The 23042-nt window shown below is 37.7% G+C and overlaps 1 protein-coding gene across 1 annotated transcript; it reads left to right on the top strand.

The window, feature by feature from the left end:
* The first annotated feature begins 10198 nt into the window (after positions 1 to 10198).
* On the top strand, positions 10199 to 15312 carry LOC139123470 (gastrula zinc finger protein XlCGF26.1-like). Its single transcript, XM_070689623.1, has 2 exons — positions 10199 to 10773; positions 12628 to 15312. Exons 1-2 carry the CDS (start codon positions 10479 to 10481, stop codon positions 13914 to 13916), a joined length of 1584 nt encoding a protein of 527 aa, XP_070545724.1. The 5' UTR covers positions 10199 to 10478; the 3' UTR covers positions 13917 to 15312.
* Positions 15313 to 23042: the final 7730 nt, after the last annotated feature.

The raw sequence follows: 23042 nt of genomic DNA, 5'->3' as shown, positions 1-23042 counted from the left end.
ATTATACACAGAACTGGCAAATGCTTAGTGCCAGCAGTGGGTGGTATTTACACAACAAACACAGAGGGGTAATTAGCGATGTAATCCATTTTTGGAACGTTTAACTAGTAGATTAACTGTGTACTGTTGTCTCAACGGTTACAATCTGGTTACCAGTGTTCACAGTCAATGACGAACTGAGACGTCGAAACCTGTGTAAAAAAGTCTATCCGATCGAGACCTGTGTGCTGTTGTCGCGCGATCGCGTCGGGCATTCACTTGTTCTTGACTCAAGTTGTCTACTTCCTGTCTCGCGATCGGCAATTTATGCATGTTCTTTGTGAAAAATGATTGTCAAGTCATGTTAGCGCCGACACTGTGCGAACGGGACGTCAGTTGCTAGTTTTCCTACCTCAAGATGAGATGAACACATGTAACTCTTGACAATTAACATAAAATGTCTGTTGTATTTTCTTAGCTTTTGCACCGCACTGCAAACTTGTCGCCCTTCGTTACGACGGGAGAGATTGACTCTTAATTTTTTCAAACTTTATTTACATGTGTTCTTGTACCGATTTTATCAAACTAATAATAATCACGCCGTAGCGTAGAACAGTGCAGGCTGTCATCGACAGCGTGTTCCGAGAGACAGAGTATCGACTAGTCTACAGTGGAGTCACTCGACTTGCGCAATACCAGCGCACAAATAATTATTTCGGAGATTTTTACTTTTAATCAAACTTTTGATGACTGACCTCATATAGCCAAAATTGCTAGTTTCGGCACTTCTAGAAGTTGAGCCGAGTTTGTTTTACGTTCAGTGTTGAGGTCCAGCTAGCAGCTGTAGAATCATTTGTCAACCTCGAAATCCACGTTTGACGTAATTTAATTTTTGGGTTATATTTAAAGAAAGGAAAGGCATGAAATTAAAAAATATTTGCATTTCGTTTCGAAAAATTAGCAGATCGATGAACTTGCTCTTGTGAATCTGCATCATGTGTGTATGAACTCCTGCACTCGCTTGGGAAACTCAATGACATAAATGTCGCGCGTTGTCGGGTACGGTGTTGTTCAAGGTTTCTCAGCAGACACGAAAAGGCTGCACGGTAGAAAGATGAAACTTCGAGTTTAAAAATATAAAAGAACACGATACTAACACCAAGCATTTACAGCAAGTGATAAAATTATCACAACTAACAGAAGTTTCATCTCGCTCAGGCTAATTTTTGGACTCGGGTATGTAATCAGCGTAGCCTAATATGTTCGAAAGCTAGCGTGTCAAATGAGCCAAAGTCGGACTGTTTTACATTTAAATCGACCTTTGCGCACGTTGCCGTCTTTTTCAGGTCCGCTTTTGTGGACCTCGCTTGCTTTTTCGACGGTACTGAGCGCGAGCGCCGGCTTTGGTCTGCTCGACTTGTTTGCCGTACCGATACATGCGGAGTTCAAAACGCTGAGCATAACGTTGAAGATAGCGCATGCGCACTATACCGCCAAGCCTATACATAATCTCTGCGTGTTTATCAAAGATATCGTGGTCGGTAATCCGCGACCGTTAAGACAAAAGGGAAATAATGGCACGCGGTGTAGCTAATAGTTTGCCATTTTAGTAATATTTCAGGAATTTCCCGGTACGATGTGACCCAACACCTTTCCCCAAAAGAAAGGCCACGTGTCAGTGGTTCGAAATTTGAAATAAAAAATGCTAAAATTGACCTTTGAACCTGAGTCGCATCGTTAATTATGTCATGTACATCAAACGTCAAACTAGTCCTACCAAACTTTATCTGTTTCTGAAGTAAAATCTCTTTACATGTTCTGGTCTCTCTTGGGAAACACCAGGGTTCCTCAATTTGTATTTAGTATGTACCATAAGTACACTTGATTGCTGCTATCCATATGTTCAGTTTGTTTGTTTGTTTGTTTGTTTATTCAAGTTTGTGTAAGATTAGGTACTGTTGACCTCTACTTTATTATGGTGTGCACTACACTTCAGAGGAAACACAACATACTTCGTAACCAAGGAGGGGTCGCAGATTATGAGTTCCTACACATAATATGTATCTGCATTACTATTTAAATTGTTTTGTCAATGATATAAAGATTTTAGATCCCAGGCTTTAGATACACTTCATAAAGAAGATTACTGTTTTAAATAGACAATCGATGCAATAACACCGACATCATACATTGTAAACTTTGTTTTCATTGGAAGGGACATTAGCTGTAATGCTGACTAATTTTTCACTGCACTGGTTCAATGTATCACTACAGAATTTTACTATAATCCGATCATCATGACCAATGCCCGGTGTCCAGCTTGCCAACACAGTCTGTACATGTGAAATGACCATTGTTATTGTTGATAAATGTATTCTACTCTGGACCTGAATACAAAATTTAAACAATAACAATGCAGATTATACTCATATAGGGTATATTTATGGAGCTAAATATTAGGAATTTCTCCATGGTTCAGGAATTCAAACCAGAAACTGCAGATGATACACAGAAACAAACAAAATTAAAAATGACCAAAGGCTACATATTTGTAGTTTACGATTTTGTATGAAAAGTAAGTGTACAATCCACAAACACATGTCATATTTATACTCCACCGAGCTCGTTCAACAAATTTCATTTTGTGCATAAACAGAAACATGTCAAGATTCCCCAGCACAAGTGCTGTAGGTTTATAATCATTTTCATAAACCATTAATTCGGTAACGCGGAAATTTTCCGCCTTCAGGGGATTAGCCTAGATACATGGTTTGTGCCGGCGAATCCTCTCATGAAAAATCTAAGAACGAAACATACGGCTGACAATTTAGTCAAACCTCTGTAACAGTATCTTCTTCGATAATGACATGTTTATCCACCCTTCAACATTCTTGGTCCCTGCCACAGTCAGAGTTTGCCACAAACACAAGATGATGGCATCCTGCTTTGTCGTGCTTTGTGTCAACATAATTATCATTGTCAAAATAATTTGTCGATTTGCTTCGCCCAGAGCACTCTATGCAACTTTATACTTCTTTCTTTTTTAATCAAATAAATCTTTATCAACCATTATGCTAATTTCCGGATGCATATTTCACCACACGATATCATAAATGTCACAGAGTTGTTTTCCGACGGAGTATTGATCAAAAGTGAGGAGATCAGCGATATCTAATAGCGCCACCAGTGACTAAATGTGTCTTCAAATAGGCTTGGCTACAGCTACACACGGTTTTGCAATTAAGTTCGGATCCAACTAGACTACAGGTATTTACTATTAACTTATTTTCTAAACTTTACGGACCTTGTCAAGTATGCTGCCACGGAAGTACCTAGCGGACTTTAGTATTATTGTTAGAGGTGTCCAAAGGTGTCAGGGCCTGAATTTAGCCGTAAGACAACACTTTAGCCAATTATAACTATGTACAAGTTCAATTAGACATAAATTTTGTCTTCTCAACACTCTGAACTAAGTTCAGCAATGGACTATTTCAAGAAATCCTGCATGGAAACAGGTTAATTATAGTCGTTAAAACTTTCTTCTGTTCATGCACATTGTACAGGTGCTGTAATAGATTTGTGAAGAAAAGGTGCCAAAATGAATAGGTATAATTCACGCAAAAAGTAGACTTGGTTCAAGTCGGTGAATTTAAAAAAAATAAAATCATTTATAATAGTTTCTCTTGTGTCTCTCCTATTTCGTACAAACCTATCCGGAATTTGGCAGCTCACGCCAGGTTTTCCCAGCGATTGAATGCGTCACGTTTGAGTCTGCGCAGTAGTGAGTTAGTTTCTGCCGGGTGAAACTCCGCTGTATAGCGTTCACTCCACTCATCGCGTTCACCCTACTCATCGCGTCCACTCACGCGCGCGTTTCACATGAAAGCAGAATACAAATCATTGCGTTCACTCCACTCAAACATTCACAAATCACAGACTTGAACCAAGTCTAGGCAAAAAGGGATTCTGTTGGACTACATACAAAAGTTGTTCGTAGAATGTGTGAAGTGGGATGCCAAACGGCAAAGGACATTACAGGACAATACAATTTGCATGGATGCAGTGAATATACCGTCATTCACAGCTTCAGAAATGGCACAATTTCTCCAAAGAGGGTCACTGGTCAGCGTTCGATTTCAAACTCGATCGAGTATGAACAGCTGAGAGCACGGAGCAAGTAGCTCTGCGACATCTATGAATGCACAGTGGATATATAACCCGTACCAGTTAGTTTATTTCGAAGAATTGTACATGTCCCAAGACGTAAAATATGCCGAATTTACCATCTTAGTAAGCGGGTTAGGGAAAACATGAAGTGAGTACACTGTAAGCTCTAGGGTCGTAACTCGTTCGAATTTTGTTGCTGTACGAATAAAACATTTCAAAGGTATTTCCGTCGTCTGCTCGTATATTTTCGTTCCTGGCTTGCCTAAATTCAATAGAACTAAACTTCCTTTAACAACCTAAGCGAAAGTTTGACTTCCCTAGATCTTACATTGTATCTGAAACCCGCACCGCACCGGTGTCACCAGACATGATCATGACTCACTGACAGGTACACAATCGGAAATATTATGTGCGCCCTCAACCTTATCTGTCGCGAGTATTTTCAGCGCGGTTGGATTTTTGCGGCTGTTTTACGGCTGTAAACGATGGAATTTGCCGCCCATATACTTAAGCTCCTCAACAGGAAACTTGTCGTAAAGCGGTTCTATCATGATGCACTGTCAACCGGTATCTTACATGTAATCTTCAGCAGCGTAGATGACATGAAAACACTGCACTGCTATGGGACCGGCCGTGAACGATGACAGGTGTCGGCAAATGATGCAAATTCTCAATACGTTCGTTTGTATGTTTTTGGTACAACTATACTTGTGCCTAAGCACAATGCCCATGAAGTGACTGCAAACAACAAAATTTTGACCATAATCATAATGACGTTTCGGAATGCCTTATTCGCTCAGCTGTTTTACATATACCAACGAAGATCATGCATACTAGCGAAGGTCACGCGTCGCTGTAAGTAGTTCGGTTACAGTGAAAATATTGAGTTGAGTTGAGTTGAGTTTATTTCATCAGATGAAAATACTATACATAACATGAAAAGAGGAATGTTTATATAAACTTCAATCTGATGGGGTCACGGAAATAGTTCAATCAGAACTAGTCTCAACCGTGACCAGTGTAGCTATGATTATCTGTTGAAATTAATACAAGGACCTGACTGTGTGCAAATATTATAAAGAATACAAATCAGGGTAGAAAGAAGTTAATTGATTATACATAAAATCTGTTAATGGACAATATTCGTGTACAAATAAACTAGCTGATATTTATAAATAAATACATTGTATCAGTAAAATGGTAAACCAGAAACAGGAGGTTTAATGGTCAAATACATGTAGTGGAAGATCATGCATGATCCACTAATGATGAAGTAGATGGACTTTCAAAGTTTGTTTAAATGATGTCTACAATTCATACGTTTCATATGAGTGGGGAGTGAATTCCAAAACTTGTTGCTGCATACCTTATTTGGTGTTTACTTAGTGAGAGGTTGATTGTGTTGGTAAAAGTTGTCTTGAATAGAAAAACGGGTAGGATAGTCATGGGGAATTGTGTCGACGTAACGACCTTTGTCTTGGGCATAGTTGTCATGTAACAAGTCAAATACAAAAACGCAGGTGTGAAATTTACAAAGTTTAAAAATGTCTAAAATACAAAGCTGTTTGAATAAAGGGGCAGAGTGGGCACGGTAATCAGAGAAGGTGATCAGGCGAGTAATTTTCTTTTGGAGTAAATGCAATGGCTCAAGGTAAGTCGTAAAAGTATTGCCCCAGATTTCAATACAATAGGAGATGTGTGGCAGAATAAGCGAGTTGTACAACAGAAGGAGGACATTTCTAGGTACAAAGTGACGAAGTTGTGAATTTATACCAACCTTCGGGGCAATGATTTTGATAACGTTCTGGATGTGCGCCTTCCACGTAATATTTTCATCAAGGGTGACTCCAAGATAGGTTGCAGAAGGAACACTTTCTATTTTATGGCCATCAATATCTAGGTTCCCATTAGCAATAACATGTTTACGTGATGTTTTAATAACCATATAGTTTGTTTTATCAATATTAATTGTAAGTTTATTTGCCCGACACCAATTACAAACCTCATGGAAGTCAGAATTCATTTGCATAAAGTCAATTTGGTTGCTATCAATAAACTTGAACAAATTGGTGTCGTCTGCAAAGAGTCGAAACTGGAACCTATTAGTAAAAATTAGTGATATCATTGATATAAATAAAAAATAAAACTGGACCGAGTATTGAACCTTGTGGGACGCCACATTGGATCTGAGAGTAAGGAGATGTTACATTATTGATGTTGACAAATTGCTGACGGGATGTCAAGTAATTCTTAAACCAGTGTAACTGGAACACCTCTGATGCCATAGTGGTGCAGTTTATGAATCAAGATGTCATGATTGATGGTGTCGAAGGCTTTTTTAAAATCGATGAATATTCAAAAGGTGAGAGAACCTTTATCTAGACAGTCGCTAATATCAGTGACTAAGTCTTTGAGGGCCAATTTCGTGTTATAACGTTTGCGGAACCCAAACTGTGTCTCAATAATTATATAAGTATGTGTTTTTCTTCAAGATAGCGGATAATTTGTTTGTTCACAATTGACTCGATAATTTTGATGAAAGTTGGGAGAATTGAGATGGGTCTGTAATTGCTTACATTTTCAGGAGAGCCCTTCTTGTAAATTGGAACAACTTTTGCTAACTTTAATCATTGGGAATGATACCTTGCTGCAAAGAACAATTAATTACGTGGGCAAATGGGTGGGATATAATAGGCGAAGCATGAATAATTAACAGTGGGTGAATATTGTCCGGACCGACAGCTTTACGTGGATCTAGGATCCTAATTACATTAAAAACATCTTGATCCGTGAGAGGGTGAAAGAAAAAAGAATTCTGATAGTTGCCATGTAGGTAGCTAGTAAAGTCACCTGCAGGAGTGATTTGTGAGGCAAGGTTAATACCGACAGTAGAGAAAAAATTATTAAATTCGTTTGCAATATCGAGGCTGTCTTTTACTATTTGTTTTCCTGTGAAAATATTTTGCGGGGGGGTATAGTTATTTGTCGAATTATTTAAAATTTCGTTAATCACTTGCCATGTCTTATTTGTATTTCCCTGGGCCGACTGTAATTTGTTTGAATAGTAACTTCTTTTTGCTGACTTCAGAAGCCTGCTAAGGATATTTCTGTACGATTTATAAGTTGTTTTGTAACGAGCATTGTTAGAGTTCTTTTTCATTTTGGTAAATAACTTGTATTTCGTGCACACTGATTTAGCAAGGGCTTGAGATTAATTCGTATTTTCACTAGTTAAAAAATGGGTTGATATCAGAACCGTCTGAAGAATAGGAGAATGGCAATACAGGCATAGCATGTATGATAAATACAAGAAACATACGAAAGAATCATCAAATTCAGACAAAACTGCCAAGATGTTTTGTAAAGTTGCAATGACTCGTCAAAGATATCAATATGACTAGTAATGTAAATGAATTAAAGAAGTGAGAAATGCGATCAATGAACCCTCTCTTTCTAACATCGATTTTTTGGGGAGGTCCCTTCTTCTGGCACTTAACAAAGGTAAATTGAGACGAAAAAAGATACACTACCCGTAGGATTAAAATGTAACAAAAAACATCAACTCAGGAATACATAATCAAAATACCACTACTAAAATGTAAATGTTCAATATTATAAATATTACAGAGTAAGTCATAGTCACAATTACACCATACACTGTTGTCCTTATGGAAGTCATGTTTGACATGTGAATAAAACGGAGGAGTTTTTTGATTGATTCTATTCTCATTGCTTGGTGCTTTGATATAGAATTTCATTTGTCGCTCAAATTCCACTCCCCCTCCCCGTAAAAAACGAATGCTCCCTCACATACACAAACTTCCTTATATCTGAATGTATATTTCATTACATTAAATCATGAATATTGTGTACTACGTTGTGTTTTATTAAGAGCATTGACCATTGTAAGTAGGTCGGCAATATCTCTAATAGCGCCATCAGTGGCCAAGCTGTATGTTCATTTGTAGCTGAGTTAATCAATTCTTTGATACAACACAATGGTTTGTTAATTGAGAACCCTTCACTTGTATATTAGAATAGTCATAGTTATTCTTTAATCTGTAATTCTCTATTCTATATTCTTTATTAGCAAATTTGCAATTTTTCCTAATTATACCTATGTCTGAATTATTCATTTTAATAAATAATTAGATAAATCTTATGAATGTGTATTCAAGTTCTCTGGTGAGACTATATTTCTTGATGTCACTCTCAGAAAGTTTAAAAACTCAGCCAAAATGCATAGTTATGCCATGGACGTATCAATGGTAAGGCTAATCCTGTTAAATCCGAAACCTTAAGAGATTTTGAACCTGAATCTGAAGCCGATGAGAACTTTAGAGGTCAAGCACAACTTCAGACTTCTCATGATTACACAACCTTCCTGCATCATAGCCAGTCAAGAAACATAGCAATGGATATGACTTCTTCTGCAGCCCTTGTCTATTCTCCAAGAAGTTTAACAAGCACGCTGAAAAATCGAGTGTTTACGGAAGTAAGTCTATTCAATCATAGACCCTCGATCGGGTCTATGATTCAGTGCAAGCGTTCGGCGGCACTGTCTGTAAATTTACAGCTCTATTGTCTCTCTGTGGCCTCTCCGCTAGGCGACCTCGGCCGTTCGTACAGTGAGCTAATTTTGCCATGCGATACAAATTTATGCCCTGCTTGGTAATCAGAGCCTGTTAAAGTGAAGCAATGGGGTTATAAGTCGGCTGCAATGATGCTGTTCGATTTTTGCCTGGGTATGCGGGTTGGTCGGCAAACCTGGTCTGACCATGGAGCTACATTTGGTAGCTCCATGGTCTGACCATGGAGGTAGTCTCTCTTTCTACCTCCACGGTCTGACAAACCTACCAAAACAAAACCTCGAACTTCACTACAACAGTGCAGCTATTATAAAGTGCACAGTTCGATCACTGCCTTGTGTTATTAAGTGTTATTTTAAGGACATTTGCAAACCTTTTGGTTGTATTAAATATTGAAGTTTGTTGTACATGACACGAGGATGGTCCCAGGCTCCCCGATGAAAAGGTCGAGTCCGGGGGTCGAGAACGCTATTGCATTCCAATGCAAATTAGGTCGAGCTGATTTTTCAACTCCAGCACTGTGAAGGGACAATTCCGTCTCTAAAAACTCCACAACCACTGACACATAGCTGGGTGCCACAGAGCTATCCCGCGCACTGTACCATTATATTTTGTCGCCAGAGTGGTCTGAGGGTGCCATCCACCATCTTGATTTCTGATTTTGAATAACACCGAATTTTTGGGTGGTTAAATTAATTGTTGGGTGATTTGAGAAAATTTTAAAATATATATACGGAAAAAATCCACCTCCAGATAGAACGTAAGATTCATTACCCATGTACGTAGTTCGACTTAGGCTTCATTGAACTTGTCTCAGTACAAACACTTTTGAGAAACTGAGAGAGGCATAACACGTCTGCATCATATGAATGAACAATAGGAATTTCAGATGGCTATTAAAATGAAACTCATTACCATGACTACGGAAGTTAGCTTCCGGTCAGTAGTGGTCACGTGGCAGCCCTACACACCCCTCAGTAGCCCCCAAAATGTAATGATGCAGTAAACAGGGCAGCTCGGGGCATGATACTTGAAAACTCCTCTTTGAATGCTTCAATCTGACCATGGCCATTATTTTAAAATATTTCCACAGAATTAATCATTAAGCCATGCGTGACATTGTACATAGGGTACCAGTAAGTTTGAGGCCCTGTACATCTCAGTATCAATGTCTACCGACTGTCTAATCTTTGGTTGTTCAACCATCACAGTCAATATGTGAATTTCTTGAAACTTTCTAGACGTCATCCCAATGACAATGCAGATAATATATAAAGCTTTCTGAAATCAAAGAGTAGAGAATTGTTTGATACAACTTCAAACTTGCATTTGACAATGATGTGTACATTTATACCACAACTATTCTCTTTAAATCAACCAGCCAATCTTATCTGCTGTCGTTTTTCTTTAGTGTAAAGATTTACTGGAGAAGTTTGCTTGCAAAGTCTTTGTATTGTCTCTGAAGATGGGCTGTCATCTCAGTATATTGGAAGTCAAGACTTTGTCAGAGAATTTGTCACAACCGGACTGAAAGTAAAACCATGTGATGTGAATGTCGGACTGTGTCCTACAGCTACTTTTAAAAGTAACGGTACACATACGATAGTTGAACCGTCGACGGATACTTATAACAGGGACAATAGAAATCGTGACATTTTTATAAAGAATGAAGGTGTACTTTTGAAGTTTAATTCCTTCACCAACATCACAAGGGAAACTATTGATTCGCAAAATGATGTCAATATGGCTGACAATAACAGCCAATCAGCAGACAGTGTTATGGTGGAAGAAGGTATCAATATCAATCGACAACAATCAAACATGGATACACAAGTAGCTAAATGGAATGATGGCATAGGAGATATAAATGGATCAGACAATGACAGGAAAACTTGTGATCCAGATACTAACCAAACCTACCGGTATACAGAAATTGGATCATGTGAAGAAACTCTGCAAAACAAGATGGAGTTGGAAGGGGCAGAGTTTTGGGGAAAGTTGAAAAGTGAGGAGAGCTGTCAACAAAATAGTCCTATAGGTTAGTTTATTTATCATTTCCATCCTTCATGGAATTTCGTGCACATCGCAATTTGCACAGCGGAAAGCCACAGCTTGGAGCCAAGCAAAGTATTTTATTGAGTTAATTGGCATCTTTTCAGGTTTTGTGTGAAATGATGGAAATTACAATACTTTTTTCAATCAAACCACTAATAACAGCAGTGTTCATCTTTATTTGGCAATCGTTATATCAACTCACAATGAGATATGCAGAGGTTTGCACCTCACTGTAAGTATCTTAAGCTCGTCATCTTATATGGAACAATGTGCAGCAGTTTGGAAGGATATAGCTATCATAATTATTTACTTCTACTTAAAAAGTCTTAGGGTAAAGCTATTGTTATAAGGCCATTGGTTATTTAGTAGATATTTATTAATGTCAATATAATTCTGGATATAGCTGATTGGCAGATTGTAATTATTCACGGCTACTTAAAGTCTTAGTGTAAAGCTATTGTTATAAGGCCATTGGTTATTTAGTAGATATTTATTAATGTCAATATAATTCTGGATATAGCTGATTGGCAGATTGTAATTATTCATTGCTACTTAAAAAGTCTTAGGGTAAAGCTATTGTTATAAGGCCATTGGTTATTTAGTAGATATTTATTAATGTCAATATAATTCTGGATATAGCTGATTGGCAGATTGTAATTATTCACGGCTACTTAAAAAGTCTTAGGGTAAAGCTATTGTTATAAGGCCATTGGTTATTTAGTAGATATTTATTAATGTCAATATAATTCTGGAATAGCTGATTGGCATTGTAATTATTCACTGCTACTTAAAAAGTCTTAGGGTAAAGCTATTGTTATAAGGCCATTGGTTATTTAGTAGATATTTATTAATGTCAATATAATTCTGGATATAGCTGATTGGCAGATTGTAATTATTCACTGCTACTTAAAAAGTCTTAGGGTAAAGCTATTTGTATAAGGCCATTGGTTATTTAGTAGATATTATTATATACCTACATTATTCACATGCCTGTGTAAAGCTATGGGAGAAAGCGCCCTCAGATCCGTGCATTTTTTTTACGTATCATGCCCCGGCCCGGTGCCCAAATATGGGCAATCGCGTGCATTTAACTATCTCAATTCTGGTTACTACGCGCGTTGCTATCCGCAAACGTTCCATTCGTACACAAAGCCAGCGCAAGATTTGGAAAACGTCTGCTCGCTCAGATCGTAATTGCGCATGGCGACAGTGGAGCCGCGCAGGTGACATCGGCTTTTTATTTCTAAATTCTAGTGAAATCCTGTGTATACTAAGTGCGTGCCTGTTCAGTATAAATTACAAGAAACTGACATCACGCTTTTGTCCTTCTTACACCTCAATTTCAGCCTGGATCTCTGTTGGTCACGTAATAGTACGGATGTTGCTTTGCGCGTTCTAGAATTCTGCAGGTAAACAAATGACGTCATTATGTATGTCAATCCGCGACGGGAAGCGGCCATCGTGTTTATAAAAAGCAGACACAAATGGCGATAAATATTTGATATCGCACGCATTTTTATCTCCTAAACAATGTTGAATATTATGTAAACTACATATTTATCATTCCATAAGGTATATGATAAAACCTTAACGGCCCTGATACGGGTTTTGCGGCCCTAGGTCGTATGGCGGAAGGGCCCGAGCGTGCGAGGCCTGTACGCCATACGACTGAGGTCCTCAAAACCCGTATCAGGGCCGTAAAGATTAATACATTGGGATGAACTACTTTAATAATACTGGAATTGACAAATACAAAACTGTCATTTTGCTATGAGTAGACGGCATATTTTCAGACCAGTTGTGCATTAACCATTCATTCTCTGTGATTTTCTCTCAGCTGCTCTTCAGAATGGTGGCGAGAATGAAAGCTGCTCTCCCGATGCATCAACGTCAAACTTAGAATCTAGTCACCATTTAAACAGAGACACAGGAAATGATGAAACGAGTGATGACGACAACTCCATAAGTGATGACACTAATCAAATGAATACTTTGGCCACAAGTTGCAATGTGTCCTCAGTCAGTGGAATTGAAAAACCTATGCGTGTGAGAAAGAAATATGGGCGCGCCAAAAAGCCGCCCATGACAGACAAAGAGTTAGAAACCCACAAAGAGAGAATACGAAAAGCCATGATTGGTGATAAATCTCACATTTGTGAGAAATGTGGTAAGGGTTATAAAGCAGAGGAAGGATTGAGTTTACATATGTCATTGGGCATTTGTGCCAGACAGAAATGTAAGTATTGTGGAATAGACTTTCTACTGAAAGATTGGCAAAATCACATGGTTGATTCACATGCAGAACAGATACCAGTGTTTCCATGCAGGTATTGTGATCGAATATTCATAAGTTGCTCATCAAGATCTAGTCACAAATTCCTTAAACACTCAAATGGTGTATTTGAATGTGACGTGTGCAAGCATGTCTTTTCCAATCGCATTGCGTTAAATAATCACAAAAACACCCACATTGAAAGAAAGTTCAAATGTAGCTATTGTGACCTGAGGTTTACAAAACAAGGGATCAAATCAAATCATGAAAAGCATTCACACAGTAAAGTTTCAGCTGTCTGTACAGAGTGTGGCGAAACGTTTGATACACGAACACATATGTCAAACCATTTGAAGATTGTTCACTCAGAGCACAAATTTAGATGTTCCTATTGCGACAAGAAATTTTATAGTAAGACAGATTTGAAAACCCATTTAGAAAGTCATGGCGAACTTTCCAGGGAATACATTTGCAAGATATGCAAGAAAGTTTTCTATGTCAGATCTGAATATCGCAATCATTGTATGAGGGACTGCACTAAGCCTGAATATCTTTGTGATATTTGTGGACGCCGGTTTAAGAGGAGTACTAATTTACGATTGCATGCCTTAACTCATAGTGAACCAACACTCAAATGCGATCTTTGCCCACGTGTCTTTAGGCTAAAAACTACACTAACTGTACATGTTAAGTCTGTACATAGTGATGAAAAACCCTGGCAATGTGATGTGTGTGGATATCGATGTAAACTGAAAAGAATCTTTTTAAACACACAAGAATACACAGCAGGTAGACCAAGGATTGTTTTTAGCCTGCTCACACTCAATAAGACTAAAATGTTCAGTTGTCATTGACAACAATTGATTTGAAATTCTGAATTGCTCCCATCTCTATTTTAACCCTAAAGGAATAAATAAAATTTTTCAATTTTGAAAAAGAAAAGCTGTGAACATGTTTCTTGCTCCGAGATCTTTATAATGATCTGCAACGAGTGGTAGACTGGGAAAGGATTGTAAAGAAATGAGAGCTTGAATTAAATGTCTATCCCCGAGGAGCATTCTATCACAGTCCCTCTAGATATGGATAGAGGGACTGTGATTCTATGTTAATTCTGTCACGTGACATTTCACTGTTGACAATTTCTAATAATCTGATGCCTTTAAGCGTGAACTGCTACAATCGTCCATTGTTTGGTGTTGAATGATATCTAATCAACACTACTGTGTGGTAAAAACTGTCTCTCTGTATTGCTTTCAAGTCCCTGAAACAATCTGTTTGGAAAACGACTAAATAAATTAGAACTTTAAACCGTGCAAGTCATATTTATATCTCCTGATTGTAGGTTTCAACTTCCTTTGTCATTCCAATGTTTATGAACATGACAGCGCCATATTTGTTATGTTAGCAAAGTGTGTGTATCAAATATTTTTCTTTTGTTTAATTTGTTCTTCTGTTGCAGTGTGTGTATAGGTCTTTGTACAGAGAAAGTAAGCAAACAATAAATGCCACTTTAACCATACTGCAGAGTTTACAGTTTTCTGTATAAGCGATGTCATTGTAATTTTTACACACACACCAACTTCTATTAGATAATCAGTAATCCAGTAGTCAGATTTCTCAACAGATAATACCTATTAAATTCTATAAAACTAGGGTATGCATACAGAAAAGAGTGCAGAAAGACAGAAAACAGTGTAATTGGTAATTGGATATTAAATTTGAAAAGTATTACTCAACACTGAATGTAGGTATTTCAATACTGTGAATACTAAAATATTTCTCACAGAAACTGAAGTGCGTACATTGTAGAACCATATACGTTGTTGTTTTAGTGTCCTTTGTATATTTTGTAGCCATGATTTTTGTTGAGGTCTTTCTTACAGGCTTCTTGAACCTTACATACTATTCCAACCCATTATAATCAAATTTTGCAGAAGTATTTATGTACATTGATCAACAATTCTCATTCAATGGCAGGAACACTATTTTGACAAAATATTAGATTTGTTTTGACTGACTCCATAGACTTCTAAATGTATATTGTTTCAGAAAAAGATTATATTTTAATTTCACAATGTCCTTGGTCTTATCTCATTGACATTATATACATCATTTATTGTGTCCCAAGTCTAAAGGTAAAGCTGCACCCACTCGTCTTCTAAATGCCAATTTGCATGGCGTTCAATTTTCCTTGTGTAACCTGTAATTACCTGGTGACTCTATTCTTTAGTTATTTAGTGTTTTTTATTGTAGCGTAAGATTTCAATGTATCTGATATGAAATAAATATTTAAAATAAAGTATTCAATAGATATAGAATGTGATTACGTTGTTTCCTTTGTATTTAATTATGTCATGTACATCAAACCTCAAACTAGTCCTCCAAACTTTATCTGTTTCTGAAGTAAAATCTCTTTACATGTTCTGGTCTCTCTTGGGAAACATCAGGGTTCCTCAATTTGTATTTAGTATGTACCATAAGTACACTTGATTTCTGCTATCCGTATGTTCAGTTTGTTTGTTTGTTTGTTTGTTTATTTATTCAAGTTTGTGTAAGATTAGGTACTGTTGACCTCTACTTTATTATGGTGTGCACTACACTTCAGAGGAAACACAACATACTTCGTAACCAAGGAGGGGTCGCAGATTATGAGTTCCTACACATAATATGTATCTGCATTACTATTTAAATTGTTTTGTCAATGATATAAAGATTTTAGATCCCAGGCTTTAGATACACTTCTTAAAAGATGATTACTGTTTTAAATAGACAATCGATACAATAACACCGACATCATACATTGTAAACTTTGTTTTCATTGAAAGGGACATTAGCTGTAATGTTGACTAATTTTTCACTGCACTGTTTCAATGTATCAACTACAGAATTTTACTATAATCCGATCATCATGACCAATGCCCGGTGTCCAGCTTGCCAACACAGTCTGTACATGTGAAATGACCATTGTTATTGTTGATAAATGTATTCTAGTCCGGACCTGAATACAAAATTTAAACAATAACAATGCAGATTATACTCATATAGGGTATATTTATGAGCTAAATATTACGAATTTCTCCATGGTTCAGGGATTCAAACCAGAAACTGCAGATGATACACAGAAACAAACAAAATAAAAAAATGACCAAAGGCTACATATTTGTAGTTTACGATTTTGTATGAAAAGTAAGTGTACAATCCACAAACACATGTCATATTTATACTCCACCGAGCTCGTTCAACAAATTTCATTTTGTGCATAAACATAAACATGTCAAGATTCCCCAGCACAAGTACTGTAGGTTTAAAATCATTTTCATAAACCATTAATTCGGTAACGCGGAAATTTTCCGCGTTCAGGGGATTAGCCTAGATACATGGTTTGTGCCGGCGAATCCTCTCATGAAAAATCTAAGAACGAAACATACGGCTGAAAATTTAGTCAAACCTCTGTAACAGTATCTTCTTCGATAATGACATGTTTATCCACCCTTCAACCAAATTCTTGGTCCCTGCCACAGTCAGAGTTTGCCACAAACACAAGATGATGGCATCCCTGCAATTTGCTTTGTCGTGCTTTGTGTCAACATAATTATCATTGTCAAAATAATTTGTCGATTTGCTTCGCCCAGAGCACTCTATGCAACTTTATACTTCTTTCTTTTTTAATCAAATAATCTTATCAACCATTATGCTAATTCCGGATGCAATTTCACCGCACTATACCATAAATGTCACAGAGTTGTTTTCCGACGGAGTATTGATCAAAAGTGAGGAGATCAGCGATATCTAATAGCGCCACCAGTGACTAAATGTGTCTTAAAATAGGCTTGGCTACAGTTACAAACGGTTTCGCAATTGAGTTCGGATCAAACTAGACTACAGGTATTTACTATCAACTTATTTTGTAAAATTTACGGACCTTGTCAAGTATGCTGCCACAGAAGTACCTAGCGGACTTTACTATTATTGTTAGGGTGTCCAAAAGGTGTCAGGGCCTGAATTTAGCCGTAAGACAACACTTTAGCCAATTATAACTATGTTCAAGTTCAATTAGACATAAATTTTGTCTTCTCAACACTCTGAACTAAGTTCAGCAATGGACTATTTCAAGAAATCCTGCATGGAAACAGGTTAATTATAGTCGTTAAAACTTTCTTCTGTTCATGCACGTTGTATAGGTGCTGTAGTACAATGTGTAAAGAAAAGGTGCCAAAAAGAATAGGTATAATTCAAGGCAAAAAGGGATTCTGTAACCAGTCTGTACCTATTCTGTCATATCAATACACCAAGACAATCTCCAATAAAATATTCAATTACAATAAGGCATTGCGGCACTTAAAAATTGATGAATTCCTTCAAACACCAGCATCCTGTGACTGCTCTACATCTCCCTTCAAATATACTCCAGTTGGCCATGTCATCACTGGTGATCTGAACTTGGTTGAACATCACCACCTTCGTAAGATATTATCTTGTGGACCCAAGTTCAGAGAACCTCGCAGGATCAACTGGAACCATAATTTTAAGATCATGATGGACTCAGTCGAAGAATATGCCAGGAAATGGGCTAAAAGGGAGGATATAGAGCTGGACACACTGTCAGAATGGGTCAAATCTGTGAGAAAAATAGTGCGTGGCCGTATTGGTCGACTAAGATCACATGTTTGCAGAAGACCCTATTCTGTATTTAAAGATCCTGATGCTGTTAAGTGTTTTAATGATATCCATGACAAATATGTTGTCGTCCCTGCTAATAAAGCTGCCAATAACATTGTATTTGTCTGTAAGAAGTATTATTTTGAATGTCTTATAGACGAACTTGGTGTAACTAAGACCTCCACCAACTCCACTTACAGACAATCAATGTTCAACAAATCTGAAATTTTGGCAAACCATAAGTCATTCATGGATAATTTTAATATTACAACAAAGGATGACCATAATAAGTTGCCTAGCTTATACTGGATACCAAAGCTCCACAAAACACCTTACAAAGCTAGGTTTATCGCAGGATCTTCAAAATGTTCAACAACAGAGTTATCGAAGATACTGACGTCTGTTCTTTGTACTGTTAAACGGGGACTTCAAGCATACTGTGATGTTGTCTTTTCTCGGAGTGGTATAAATCAAATGTGGATATTAAAAAATTCGAAGGAACTCTTGGAAAATTTGAAATCAAGATCTGTTTCAAAAATAACATCTATTAAAACTTTCGATTTTTCCACATTGTATACCACAATACCACATGATAAATTGAAAGAACGCTTGAAAAACATCATCAACCAAGCATTTTTCTACAAAAACGGTTCACGCCGTTACAAATATGTGGTATTAGGGTATAATTCTACATATTTTGTTAAAAATATTACTAACGCTAAAGTGTTTTATACCGAGAAAGACATTATCAGTATGCTTGATTTCCTCATTGACAACATATTTGTTGAATTTTGAGGACACATTTTCCAACAGTGTATAGGAATTCCCATGGGCACTAACTGTGCTCCCTTACTTGCCGACTTATTTCTGTTCTCATACGAGGCAGAATTTATCCAGAACCTTATCAAGCAGAAAAAGGTCTCTGTAGCTCGTACTTTCAACCTTACATTTAGATACATAGACGATGTTATTTCATTGAATAACTCTGAATTCAGTAAATATCTTGCTATGATTTATCCTCCAGAATTGGAGATTAAAGAGACTACAGAAACGGCATCTTCTTGCTTCATATCTGGACATTTTACTTGAATTTAACTCTAATGGTCACCTTTCTACTAGGCTATATGACAAGAGAGATGATTTCAACTTTAGTATAATTAATTTTCCACACCTCATCAGTAATATTCCACTCTCACCTGCTTATGGGGTATACATTCCCAGCTTATTCAATATGCAAGAGCATGCAGTTCATATGGTGATTTTGAAGAGAGACATGGCCATCTCTCTTTCAAACTGTTAAATCAAGGTTACCCAGAGCAAGACTTGTCTCTACATTCAAACGCTTTTTTGGCAGGTATCGCAAGCTGGTTGATAAATACGATATCTCTCTTCGACAAATAATCACTGATGGCATCGGTGACATGGGGCCTTAGTTAGTGACCACTACCTATCTGACTTACAGATTGATATATGGCGGGTGCCACATGTGGGGCAGGATGCGCTTACTATTTTCGAAACACCTGACATCACTTCTTGGTCTTTTGGCCAGAGGTCCATATATCTTTCTTTCATGAATTTGACTTTGTTTGTGTACCGTCTATTTACTGTCTGTTCTGTGCTGTTTTGTGTCTATGTTTACAACTATTGTCTTACAAATTTTGACCTAGTGTTATTGGATTATGGATTGGTATGATTGCGATTATTCGATTACAAAAGTTGTTGTAGAATGTGTGAAGTGGGAGGCTAAACGGCAAAAGACATTACAGGACAACACAATTTGCATGGAGTGAATATACTGTCTTTCACAGCTTCAGAAATGGCACAATTTCTCAAAAGATGGTCACTGGTCAGCGTTCGATTTCAAACTCGATCGAGTATGAACAGCTGAGAGCACGGAGCAAGTAGCTCTGCGACATCTATGAATGCACAGTGAATATAATACCCGTACCAGTTAGTTTATTTCGAAGAATTGTACATGTCCCAAGACGTAAAATATGCCGAATTTACCATCTTAGTAAGCGGATCAGGGAAAACATGATATAAGCTTAGTGTCGTAACTCGTTCGTGATTTTGTTGCTGTACGAATAACATTTCAAAGGTATTTCCGTCTTGCTTGTATATTTTCGTTCCTGGCTTGCCTAAATAGAAGTAAACTTCCTTTAACAACCTAAGCGAAATTTTGACCTCCCAAGATCTTACATTGTATCTGAAACCCGCACCGCACCGGTGCCACCAGACACGATCATGACCTGTGAATCTCACTGACAGGTAAGCTTACAAATCGGAAATATTATGTGCGCCTTCAACCTTGTCTGTCGCGAGTATTTTCAGTGCGGTTGGATTTTTGCGGCTCATTTACGGCTGTAAACGATGTAATTTGCCGCCCATATACTTAAGCTCCTCAACAGGAAACTTGTCGTAAAGCGGTTCTATCATGATGCACTGTCAACCGATATCTTACATGTAATCTTCAGCAGCGTAGATGACATGAAAACACTGCACCGCCATGGGACCGGCCGTGAACGATGACAGGTGTCGGCAAATGATACAAATTCTCAATACGTTCGTTTGTATGTTTTTGGTACAACTGTACTTGTGCCTAAGCGCAATGCCCATGAAGTGACTGCAAACAACAGAATTTTGACCATAATCATAATGACGTTTCGGAATGCCTTATTCGCTCAGCTGTTTTACATACCGGTATACCAACGAAGACCATGCATACCAGCGAAGGTCACGCGTCGGTTACAGTGAAAATATAATTCGTATTTTCACTAGTTAAAAACTGGGTTCATATCAGAACCGTCTGAACAATAGAAGAATGGCAATACAGGCATAGCATGTATGATAAATACAAGAAACATATAAGAAAGAATCATCAAATTCAGACAAAACAGCCAAGATGTTTGTTTTGTAAAGTTGCAGTGACTCGTCAAAGATATCAATATTACTCGTAATGTTAAATGAATTAAAGAAGTGAGAAATGCGACCAATGAACACTCTCTTTCTGACATCGATTTTATTGGGAGGTATTTAAATTAAAATCCCTTCTTCTGGCACTTAACAAAGGAACATTGAGACAAAAAAGATACACTACCCGTACGATTAAAATGTAACAAAAGACATCGACTCAGGAATACATAGTCAAAAATACCACTACGAAAATGTAAATGTGGAATATTATAAATATTGCAGAGTAAGTCATAGTCACAATTACACCAAAGTCTGCTGTCCTTATGAAAGTCATGTTTGACATGTGAAAAAAAGGAGAAAGCATTTTGAATTGATTCAATTCTCATGCTTGGTGCTTTCAGATAGAATTAAAAACGACCGCGTTGTATTCTTAAATTGGACGAGCAATTGCTACAAACAAACGAGTAGAGCAGGAGCATTGTCAATAAGACTAAAATTTCGCTTTATAAAACCAACAATAAGATCAATATATTTGTCAAAAGAAAGTTTTCTGTCAAGTACGATACCAAGGTCTTTCTGATGATTAAGCCTAGCAAGAGGTTAAAAAATTGGTACTTAATGTGATAGTCGTTACACGATTGGGTTCGTTTTCAAAGAAATCGTCATTGTGCCACATTTGTCAATATTTAGGGTTAATTACAACGTAGATGATCACTGTACAAGTTTGTCTAATGATGACTGAAAATTGCAACTGTCTTTTGTAAAGTTCAGTGTCTTCTGCAAATAATAATTGCTCTGCAAATACTAGAGATCTCCTTGACGTATAAAACAAAAGAGGACCTAAAATAGATCCACATGGTACACCAGACGTTATGTCACACCACGATGGCGAGGTACCATTAATAAGTACCCTTTGCCTTCTGTTGGTAAATACGAAACCACTTCAACAGATCCGTGCGAAAACTGTAACATTGTACCTTATTCTAATAAGAGAGACTGATTTGATTTTTCAAATGCTTCGCTGAAATCAGTGTAATTTTGACTCACTACATACACATAAATGGATATTGTCAGGTGCAGCCAACGAACAATGCACTTTTAAAAAGGTCCTTACTATGATAAGATATATTGTACATGACAAGTAATGTGAACTGACTAATTTTAAGTCATGAGGGTAATGAATGAGCTGTTCATAATTTGCCTTCCCACAGAAAATTTTTCGACTTACCCTACCGCACTCAAACTTTATTTTTATCCACTCCTCACTTATTTTTGCCTGTTTCCCCTCCCCACTGTGAATTTTTGAAGCTCCCCTGCCCTGTGGCGAAAAACAAACTTGCCGATTTCCCCTGCCCTGGAAAAAATTCCCCTCAAAATTTTATCATGCCATTTCCCCTGTAGAAACTACCTTGCTGCTGTTCTGTAGCCCTGCCACTCCCTGGCTGGTTGTGTGGGGAGTGGCCCCACGTAGCCCCTACGTAGCCCTGCCACTCCCTGGCTGGTTGTGTGGGGAGTAGCTGTGGGTCCATAGCTGTGGTGTTTTCGGACCGTATTCCTGCCTTTTACGGACTGGTTTTGACTTTTTACGATTTAAAATCGTAAAAAGTCAAAACCAGTCCGTAAAAGGCAGGAATCCCGTCCGAAAACACCACAGCTATGGACCCACAGCTATGTGGGGAGTGGCCCCACTCCTCACACAACCAGCCAGGGAGTGGCAGGGCTACGTATAATACGGAACCGCAGCAAGAAGCTACCCATACCCTACCCTGTGATGAAAAACCTGTCGAATTTCTCCTGCCCTGTGAAAAAAATTTCCCTGAAAATTAACATTTCCATGCAGACACATACTGCAGTGGCCTTCTATTTGGTTTTCATCCCGAATGATATGGATGACTGGCTCCTATCTGCCCTTAGCTGCCCTACAAAAAAACCTAAAATTTGCTCCCCTGGCACCAAAAAACATGTCCCCTGCCCGAGCAAAATAAAAATTTCCCCTGCCCTCAAACATTGCTCCTGGAATAGCTTTTTCGATGAATACTGGTAGCTCCGTTGGCTGCACCTGTATTGTTTCAGAAAAAGTTGTATTTAGGTTTGGCAATACTCTGGTGTTATCCCATGTACATAAACTAGTCTTCATTTAGCCAAAGGTAATGTCACGCCCACTTACTTACAAAAATGCCAAGTTTGACTCGGTTTTTCAGCGATCTTGTTTAATTTCTCGGAGGATATACCAAAGCTGTTTGTGAAGATATAGGACCCATCGCTATGTTTTCTTGACTGGCCTTACAACAGGAAGGATAAGAAAAATAGAAAAGTACAGACACATTAAGGATTAGTAAATTGGATAGGAACTAGAAAATAGTATCATACTAATCGAGTCCAGCCCCCTACCATTCACAATCGCTGAA

Source organism: Ptychodera flava (genome assembly GCF_041260155.1).
Source record: "Ptychodera flava strain L36383 chromosome 23 unlocalized genomic scaffold, AS_Pfla_20210202 Scaffold_23__1_contigs__length_28996876_pilon, whole genome shotgun sequence".
Lineage (NCBI taxonomy): Eukaryota > Metazoa > Hemichordata > Enteropneusta > Ptychoderidae > Ptychodera > Ptychodera flava.
This window is presented reverse-complemented; position numbering and strand designations above follow the sequence as displayed.

What these genes read in the sequence shown, in the direction of transcription:
- LOC139123470 (XM_070689623.1), top strand. Translation starts at nt 10,479, where the DNA reads ATGGCTGACAATAACAGCCAATCAGCAGACAGTGTTATGGTGGAAGAA. An exon ending in TCAACAAAATAGTCCTATAG is followed by an intron (nt 10,774 to 12,627) that starts GTTAGTTTATTT and finishes ATTTTCTCTCAG; the next exon opens with CTGCTCTTCAGAATGGTGGC.